General features: G+C 39.2%; 1 protein-coding gene across 3 annotated transcripts in view; it reads left to right on the forward strand.

Moving 5' to 3' along the window:
• Window positions 1–5,671, forward strand: part of KCNIP4 (potassium voltage-gated channel interacting protein 4) — a 1,020,323-nt gene extending 1,014,652 nt beyond the window's left edge. Inside the window, exon 4 of one of the 3 annotated variants that reach the window (XM_081812554.1) lies at window positions 5,356–5,660. In XM_081812554.1, coding sequence (XP_081668680.1) covers window positions 5,356–5,486 — 131 coding nt within the window. In that variant the 3' untranslated portion in view covers window positions 5,487–5,660. Of the gene's footprint in view, window positions 1–5,355 lie in introns of all 3 variants that reach the window. The other 2 variants (XM_081812552.1, XM_081812553.1) reach the window with 2 other exon arrangements.
• The last annotated feature ends 4,459 nt before the right edge of the window (window positions 5,672–10,130 follow it).

Consider the following 10,130-nt stretch of genomic DNA (forward strand, 5'->3'; position numbering starts at 1 on the left):
GATAAATCTAAAAGTACCAGGCACTACTGAAGGAAATGACATATTTTAAAGAATGATGACTCACAATTTAAAAAAATTATATCACAACAAAAAAAAAACTAATATTCAAAACCATACTCCAATAAAACATTTTTGGAAATAAAAAAACAAAATAAAATAAAATAATACAAAATTAATATCACACATGCAAATTGTATCTTGCCGTGCTGCTAGAAAGGGGGGAAATGTCCTGAGGAAGAACACAATCTCCAATGAGAGGCAAATTCATGTCATGACCATCCTCACGCTTCTATGGAGCCATTTATCTAGATCTGAAAGCAACAGGTTTCCCATTATGAGCACGAACAATGATGGGTCCATAAATCACCACATCTCACCATTTCCTCTAGGAAAAGACTTTGTCTTCTCTACAGAACTTCCTGTAATTTGTATTGTGTCAGTCTCTTAGTTTTCTCTACTGCTTAGCCAGATGGTTTACCAAGCACAACCTGTTTGATGTTCTGGATGGCAGCACAAATAGAGTGAGCAGAGGCTTCTGGTTTGTGAGGGATAAAGTATGCTGAGAGGAAATGAATGGCTGGTTGGTGCCCTTCCTGATATCGTCACAGCAATACTTTTTCAACGCCATGTACAGCGGAAACTTTAGCATGGACACTCTTAAGTTCACTGAGCATTTTTAAAGCTTGTGAAAATTGCAGTTTCCTGGGCTCCTCCTGCTCATGTTGTAGGGATTCTGCACGTACTTTGCCTGTGCCAGGCACCTACTAGCTACCGAAGGAACAGAAGAATTAGCTCCAGCCAGAAGACTCTAAGTCAACAAACACCTATTGAGCTGTCACTGTGTGCAAGGCACTTGAGGCACTTGGACGGGGTCAAGGGCATAAAGATTTTTTAATAACACCACCCACGGAATATACTTCTTGTCCTAGAACAACATTTCTAAGGATTTTCAGGGTGATTTATAGAGGCCTTATCAAACAGAAACTATTATTCATGTATATGAACCTGCCTTCCCGTAGCAACAGTGTTTTGAATTGTATATTCAAATGCATTAAACTAATTCTGTACCTTGGGCTTGAATTCAAGTGGGAGTAGGGATTTGTGGTAGGAAGAAAAAAATCGGCCAGATTGATTTCAATCCACAGACCTGGATCATGATAATCAAGTGTATTTGTTCAAATTCACTGAAATTTATGTGCATTGATAGCTTTTTCAATCAAGGGGTTAGTTGGTATTATCGATGGGGGTTGGAAATAATTGGGTTAAAGTCATTGGACTAAGTTGAGTCCTGGGTTTGTGAGACTGTAAGACCACCAAGGCAGGTGACTCAAATGGCGTATTGCTGTGGGCCTCAGGTTGTTCCTCTGTAAATTGTGGAGCAATACTTTCATATCATCTATAAAATGTCGAACAAAAATTCCTGTTTTCTTTCTACTCTACACATCCTTTATTTCTCGGAGCTGATGTTGGAATGTCTTGATTTCATGACCAGCTCTATCATTAACCAACTAGGTAATCTTAGTTAAGTCACTGAATTTACATGCAACTGTTTTCCACCTTTGTTAAATGTAGATAAACAACTAAATGGTATCTAAGATCCCTTCCTGTCCTAAGCATCCATAAATTTTGTCCCCCAACCACAAAACTTCCACATTTAATTTTCTACTTCACAAGTAAGATTATAAGAAACTGAGGCAACCTCAGCGTATCAAACTCAGGAACTGTTTTTGCTATGTGTAAGGAAACGTGGTCAGAGAAGATTTTTGGGTCATGTGGAGAGAAGAGAGATCAATGTTCTATCTTTGAGCCCCCAACTGTACTGAAATCTAGAATCCAGGATGCCAGTTATTCATTGTGTAAGTAAATATGCACTGAGTATCTAAAAAGAACAACCATCAGATGAGACCTGACCATAGATGCTTTTGTGGACAGTTTCCCTTTTATTCATGTATCTACCTCTGTGCCCAGCCAGATGCTCCCATGCCTTAGCTCCTTCCTCTCATCCAATCAAAGCTCAGAACATCACTCCCCTTCTTCAGAAACTTTCACAGTCTCCAGATGCCTGTCCAAAAAATCCATACTCCAGCAGAAGCCACAATAACCCTTCATGATACAATTCTACTGGTCTTTATAGAGCAGGAAGAACTCCAGTCACCTAGACACACAATAGAGATTTCACAAAAAACAAAACAAAAACAAAAAAACCACAGGAACTTTTTCAGGTGGAAATGTATTATATCTGTAAAAATTTTACTCACAGTTCTTTAAGGTGGTTGTCTGTGAAACAATAATTATAATAGATAATATTTATTGAATTTAAATTTAATATGTGCTTAGGACTGTTCTAAGCACTTTGCATATTAGTATCTCATTTAATCTTTTTAGGATGACCCTACAAAGTACATACTGGTGTTATTATTTTGTAGATGAGGAAACTGAGTCCCAGAGAGGTTAAACAACTTTCCCAAAGCCATGCAGTTGATGTTTGGGAGAGCTGAAATTCAAACCCAGGCAGTCCAATTTCACTACACAGGTAACAACTGCTGTCCACACAGTATATCTGGGCTGGAAAACTGGTTTAACTTCCAGGGGAATTGCCAAGGTACATTTATAGGAACAAGGAGTCCTCTATACCACATCGGGGCAAACCCTGAGAGTGTCTGTCCCATGTGTCAAGCTTAGAGTGACCCCATTTAAGAAGAAAGCTAATTACTGTATGTTCATGTTAGTTTATTTTTTTAATTAAAAAAAAAATTGCCAACATTGTTTGTTCTGAGCCATTATTCATGTCGAGTCCTGCTTGCTAAGGTAAAGGCATGTACACTGTCAAATAGGATACCAAGAGATCTGCTTAATGAAGCTCATTGTAAAATATGCAAAATCTCTTTTTTTCTCCCTTGGAAAGTAAGTTTAACATACCATCTGTCAATTCCTATCACCATAGGGCACTAAATAGTTCAAGAAGTCTGTGTAACAGCACTGTTGAGAGCAAAACAACTATGTGAATAAAAAAAGGCTGCCAATTCTTGACAACTCTATAATGGAACTTCCCAAGAATGGCACTAAATTGTTTATAATCAAATCCCTGGTAATAACCCATATTTAAAAGGATTTCTTTCTGCAACTCATCAATACTGTGTGGACATTCACTCTAGGTACAATTATAGGACGTATTGTTTAGACCCAGTTGTGGTCCCTGATTAGTTCATAGAGAACAGTGTTAATAATTCCTATGTTTAAAAACAAGTGGTTTCGGGCGCCTGGGTGGCTCAGTCGTTAAGCGTCTGCCTTCAGCTCGGGTCATGATCCCGGGGTCCTGGGATCGGGCCCCGCATCGGCTCCCTGCTCAGCGGGAGGCCTGCTTCTCCCCCTCCCATTCTCCCTGCCTGTGTTCCCTCTCTCGCTGTGTCTCTCTCTGTCAAATAAATAAATAAAATCTTTAAAAAAAATAAAAATAAAAATAAAAAAATAAATAAAAACAAGTGGTTTCATATATCGTATTTAAAGGTGAGAGGTAAAAGACAATGCCACAATCATTTTGAGAAATTGAGTGTACAGTCTACCTTGTAAAATATATGGCCTTCAATAACATTTACCACTGGGTGAAGCATTCAGGAAAAACCATCCATAAGTGGGCCATGGGTGCTTGAGAGCTGGGAGGGAAGTTTCTATGACCTCTGACCTCCCTTATTTGGGAAGAGCGATTCTCTCCTACTGCTACTATGACTTAGTTTCTTGACAGCCTTTAAAAAGCAATTTATAAAGTAAAAGGTGAGTAAGAAATTTTGTTCAATCCCAATAAAAAATAAAGGTTAAAAGTTATAAAATAGAAATAGATGAGATTTTAAACAGAAGATAAAAGGCTGGAGCCAATGAGCTAAAAGGTTACAATTTTTTTTTTTCTAATATAAAAAAGGTTAAGGTAAAAAGCTAAAACCATGAGATGAAACATCTAAAATAATCAAGTAAATTTGATCAAGGTCAAGCACAGAAGCACTGAAAAATGAAAACTGCACTAAGAAAAGAAAATAGCAAGAAAAAATATACTTTGGGGCGCCTGGGTGGCTCAGTCGTTAAGCGTCTGCCTTTGGCTCAGTTCATGATCGCAGGGCCCTGGGATCGAGCCCCACATCAGGCTCCCTGCTCTGCAGGAGGCCTGCCTCTCCCTCTCCCGCTCCCCCTGCTTGTGTTCCCTCTCTGGCTGTCTCTCTCTGTGTCAAATAGATAAAATCTTAAAAAAAAAAAAAAAGAAAAAGAAAAAATACACTTTTAACATGAAAAAGCAGAAAGCTCAGAGATGAAGGGAGACAACAGAGAAAAAGTAAAAGAGGAAAAATGGGAAAACCCCCTAGAAGCAAGCTCAGTGGATGTTGGATCTCAGATATACTCCGGGGTTATCAGGCGGCATTGCAAGGTGCTGGAGAATGAGCCCTGTCCCAAACTGCCCAGGGTTACCCAGAACCGTGAATCCCACCCAAGGCCCAGGGGCCCTCAGGACCCCACACTCCTACCATGGCCACAGAAACTTCCCAAGTGACCCCTGTCCTCAGTTCATCAGACCACTTCACTGGCTGTGGGCTAGCCTGGTTTTCCAGTCAGAAGGACTCAGTTTCATCCCTCTTTACTAATTGACTGTGTGACTTTGGGCAAGTTTCCTAACCTCTTTGAGTCCCTATCTTTATCTGAGTTGTAAAAATGATGAACAACCTCATAATCACAACACTGAAAGTGTCAATTCATGTGTGTCTCACTATTAGTATTGTTTTTAATTAATTTATTTATTTGAGAGAGAGAGAGAGAGAGCAGGGGAGGGGCAGAGGGAGAGGGAGACAGAATCTCAAGCAGACTCCCCGATGAGCACTGAGCACACCTGGGTACTTGATCCCATGACCCTGAGATCACCACCCGAGTGCAAATCAAGTCAGATGCCCAAATGACTGAGCCACCCAGGCATCCCGCACTCTTAGTATTTTTATTATTTTACTTGTAAAGATAGCCCCTGCCAAGCACTAAACAATTTCCAGATGCATCTCACTTCATCCTCACACTCATCTATGGTACCATTACTCATCTCAGTGCCAGGAACATCACCCAAGACTCCCAGATGCTCAGAGCATTTCCAGCAACAACCTTACAGAGAATGTGTATCATCAATGGCCTCTGTGTGAGGAGCTCACTCTCATGAATCTCAAATTATAATCCTCTACTGAACAAAGGTGCACAGCCAGGAAGAAAGCACAAGTAGAGGAGATGGAGTAAGTTTTCCTAACTAGAAGGAGGCTTGGGCATGCTATGCCAGTCTTCAGTAGGGTATTGAAACGCTGCCTTAATGATATTCCCTTTTCAACATTTCAGACTCCACAACATACGCGCATTTTCTGTTTAATGCGTTTGATACGGACCACAATGGAGCTGTGAGTTTTGAGGTAAGTCATAGACTTTTTTTTATATATGACTTGACTTTAGACACATTGCAAGAAATTTAGTCTATTTATAGGGAAAATCTGAGTTTGGGTGGTTTAATAACATTTTTTTTCTTTTTGAGACTTTTTTCTTTATTATTATCACTGTTGCTATTATTGTAGAACACTGAGCATTAGATCTACCTTCTTAACAAAACTGTAAGTGTATATTACAATATTGTTGACTACAGGTACAATGCTGTACAGCACATCTCTAGAGTTTATTCCTTTTGCTTAACTGAAACTTTACGCCCATTAGTCACTGCCCATTTCTCCCTGCCCCAGCCCCCCACAACCAGCATTCCACTCCTTGACTCTAGGAATTTGTCTATTTTAGATACCTCATGCAGATGGAATCATGCAGTATTTGTCTCTCTCTGATGGCTCAGCATGTCCTCAGGTTCATCCATGTTGTTGCATATTGCAGGGTAGCTGTTGTGAATAGAGCGGCAATGAATACGGGAGTCTAATATCTCTTTGAGATCTTGATTTCAAATACTTTTGGATAATTATCCAGAAGTAGGATTCATGGTATTTTTATTTTTAATTTTTTGAGGAACCTCCATACTGTTTTCCGTATAGTGGTTACACAGTTATGATTCCCATCAACAGTGTGCAAGTGTTCCAATTTACTCACATCCTCAACACTTTTTTTTTAAAAAAAGATTTTATTTATTTATTTGACAGAGAGAGAGACTGCAAGAGAGGGAACACAAGCAGGGGGAGTAGGCGAGGGAGAAGCAGGCTTCCCGGAGCAGGGAGCTCGATGAGGGGCTTGATCCCAGGACCCCAGGATCATGACCTGAGCCGAAGGCAGACGTCACCCAGGCACCCCTATCCTCAACACTTCTTATCTTTCATTTGTTTGTTAATAGCCATCCTGATGGGTGTGAGGTGCTATCTCATTGTGGTTTTTATTTGTACTTCCCTGATGATTGGGGATGTTGAGCATTTTTTCATATACTTGCTCGCCATTTGGATATATTCAGAGTAATGTATATTCAAGTCCTCAGCTCATTTTTTGGTGAGTTGTTAGATATTTACTATTGAGATGAAGGAGTTTCTTATATATTTTTGAGATAACCCTTTATCAGATACATGGTTTCCAAATATTTTCTCCCATTTTGTAGGTTGCCTTTTCACTCCACTGATTGTTTCCTTTGCTGCTCAGAAGTTTTTTAGTTTAGCACCTGTTTATTTACTCTGTTGCCTGCGCTTTTGGAGTCCTATCATGAAATCATTGACAAGACCAATATCATGAAGTTTTTCCCCCAGGTTTACTTTTAGGAGCTTTACAGTTTCAGGTCTTATGTTTAAGTCTTTAATCCATGTTGAATTGATAATTGTGTATGGGATAAGGTAAGGATGGAATTTCAATCTTTTGAGTGTGGGTATCCAGTTTTCCTAAAACCATTTGTTGAGGAGACTATCCTTTCCCTTTCCCCATTGTGTATTCTTGACACCCTTGTCAAAGATCAGTTGACCATATGCGCGTGGATATACTTCTGAGCTTCCTATTCTGTACCATTGATCTATATATCTGTCTCCATGCCAGTACCGTAGTGTTTTGATTAGTATAATAACTTTGTAATATACTTTGAAGTCAGGAATTGTGATGCCTCTAGCCCTGTTCTTTCTTAAGTATTGATTTGGATATTTGTGGTCTTTTGTGGTTCCATATGAATTTTTTCTATCTGTAAAAAATACCACTTGGGATTTTGATAGGGTTGTAGTGAATCTGCAGATAGCTTTGGGTAGTATGAATATTTTAACAATATTAAGCCTTCCAACTCATGAACTTTCCATTTGTTTGTGTCTTCTTTAATTTCTTTCATCAGTGTTTCACAGTTTTTAGTATGCAAGTTTTTCACCTCCTTAGTTAAGTTTATTCCTAAGTTTTTTATTCTATTCTTTTTGGTGCTATTGTAAATGGGAACGTTTTCCTATCTTCCTTCTCAGATAATTCATTGTTGATATATAGAAACACAGTAATTTTTGTATGTGATTTTGTATCTTGCAACTTTACTGAATTTGTTTATTAGTTCTAGCAGTTTTTTGGTGTAATTGTTAGGATTTTCTATGTATAATATCATGTCATCTGATTTATTTTTCTTACCTAATTTCTCTAGCTATGACTTCCAATACTCTGTTGAATAGAAGTGGCAATATTGGGTGTCCTTGCCTTTCTCCTGATCCCAGAGGGAAAGCTTTCAATTTTTCATCATTGAGCATGTTGTCAGCTGTGGGCTTGTCATATATGGCCTTCATTATGTGAAGATGCTTTCCTTCTATTAGTTTGTTGAGAGTTTTTATCATGAAAGAACGTTCAACTTTGTCAGATGTTTTTTCTGCATCTATTGAGATGATCATGTGATTTTCTTCTTTATTCTGTTAATGTGGGATATCACATTAATTGATTTGTATATATTGAACCATCTTTCCATCAGGGGGATAAAGATTACTTGGTAATGTTGTATGATCCTTTCAATGGGCTGTTAGAATTTGTTGGAATTTTGTTGAGGATTTTGGATGTATATTTATCAAGAACATTAGCCTGTAGTTTTCTTTTCTTGTGATACCTTCATCTGGTTTTGGTTCCAGGGTATTGCTAACCTCATAAATGAGTTTGGAAATATTCCTTCCTCTGCAATTGTTTGAAAGAGTTTGGAAAGGATTGGTATTAGTTCTTTAAATGTTTGGCAGAATTTACCAGTGAAGCCGCGTGGTCCTGGGCTTTTTTTGTTGAGAGATTTTTGATTACTGATTCAATCTCCTCATTATGGGTCTGTTCAGACTTTATGATTCAGTCTTGGTAAGTTGTATGTTTCTAGGAATTTATCCATTTTTTTTCTAGGCTATTCAGTCCATTAGAGTAGAATTATTCATAATAGTCTCATGATTCTTTTGATTTCTGTGGCACCAGTTGCAATGTTTCCTCTTTCATTTCTGATTGTTTTATTAATTTGAGTCTTTTCTCTTTTTTTCTTAGTCTAGCTAAGAGTTTGTCAATTTTGTTTGTCTTTTCAAAACCCCATCATTCAGAAGCACAGGTGACAACCTGGACTTGCAATTGGCATTTGAATTGGGGAAGGGCAGTCTTGTAGGCCTGAGACCTTCACCTGCGGGATCTGGTCAGAGCTGTGAAAAGGTCAGAGCTAAGTTAAATTGTAGGACACCCAGCTGGTGTTAGAGAATTGCTTGGTGGTGTGGGGCAATTACACACACATGCACATACACTACATTGGAATTGGACGCAGAATTTTTAATATATATCATGGAGACAAGGTAATTGGGGGTGGTACACTTTTGGGGAGTAGGGGAAGGTGCATCTTACATGTAAGCAGAAATTTCAGTGAGTGCCATGATAAAGGGCAGATGATGAAATGGGATCAATAAGGAAAGGTACTTATAAGGCTGTATGAAGGAAGCCTGCCCATGGATTTGATTAACTAGGTGTGAAGGACAAGCACGAGCTAGTTAAGGGAATAAGAGCTCAGGATGAGAAGCAGTTGGGAGTGAGTCAGAGGCAGAAGCCTGGGAATGAAGAGAAAGCATTTGTAAATCACCTAGAAGTTAGAATACAAAGGGAAAAGGCCAACAAGGAAGACTAGATGAGGAGGCAGAGGCCAGCTCCTGACCTGTCTGAGGCAGGATGCTAAGGAGGCTGGATTCTCTTGTGGGAAGTGAGGAGTCCTTGAGGAATTTTCAGCAGGGAAGTCATGGGATCAGGACCATGTTCCTAGAAACAAGAAGTTCATTTAGTAGCTCTGTATTCCAAGAATGCTGAAAGGAGCTAACTCAAGCCAAACTACAATTGAGGCATTGGTGATGAGAAGGAGGAGACAAGTTTAAGAGATATTAAAATTAAATTGATAGACTTATATTTCAACAGAATTTGCCATGTTTAGAAGGGGGGAAGTCCAAGTAGACATTGCCAGCTATCTGGGAGCAGGGGCTTCGTTGAATCAGGATAAGAGAAGAAAGCACCTCCTTCTGAGCTATCACTCAGTCAGTGGCCCCAGGAGGCAGGGTTCCCAGGGAGCAAAGTGTCTCCACGCATGTACTAGGTGCTCCTGCAACTGAGTGCACCTAAAATAAAGACTCCAGGCCAGGAAGCTCAACATGTCATCTCTTTTAACTTAACCAAGAAATAGCACTGCGGAGAGAAGAGTAGAAGCCAGCAATACCGAGTCAAAGGTCCAGTAGACCAAGAAACCTGCAGTGGTGAAGGCGAGGGCAGTCGGGTTTGTCCTGGATATGGCAGTAGCAATGGGGGACATGTGGGAGCATCACAGGTAGCATCTGTAACATTTCTTCCATTGATGGCAGTTTAGGATCACCCCATGATAATCTGGTGTTAGCGTTTGCTGCATTTCACCAACCAAGATTAATTCCAGCACAGCCTTAGTGTAGCAATAACATCGAAGTCAACGGTTCCAGTTCACCTAATGAAATCTTTCATAGCTAGTTTGCAAAAATCGAGTAGGGTAAAAAATACTAATGATTTCATTACTTGAAATTACTTTTGTATCAGAAATGTCCCATCAATTACCTATAGCACATTGTATCTAATTTCAACATGTAAATTTAGTCTGGTGTTAATGATATGGGACCATGCATAACATTGCCATTACAATATTTATGTAAAATGCTGGTAATTGTGATGAA

Source organism: Leptonychotes weddellii, chromosome 2 (genome assembly GCF_054177405.1).
Source record: "Leptonychotes weddellii isolate Sample4059 chromosome 2, ASM5417740v2, whole genome shotgun sequence".
Lineage (NCBI taxonomy): Eukaryota > Metazoa > Chordata > Mammalia > Carnivora > Phocidae > Leptonychotes > Leptonychotes weddellii.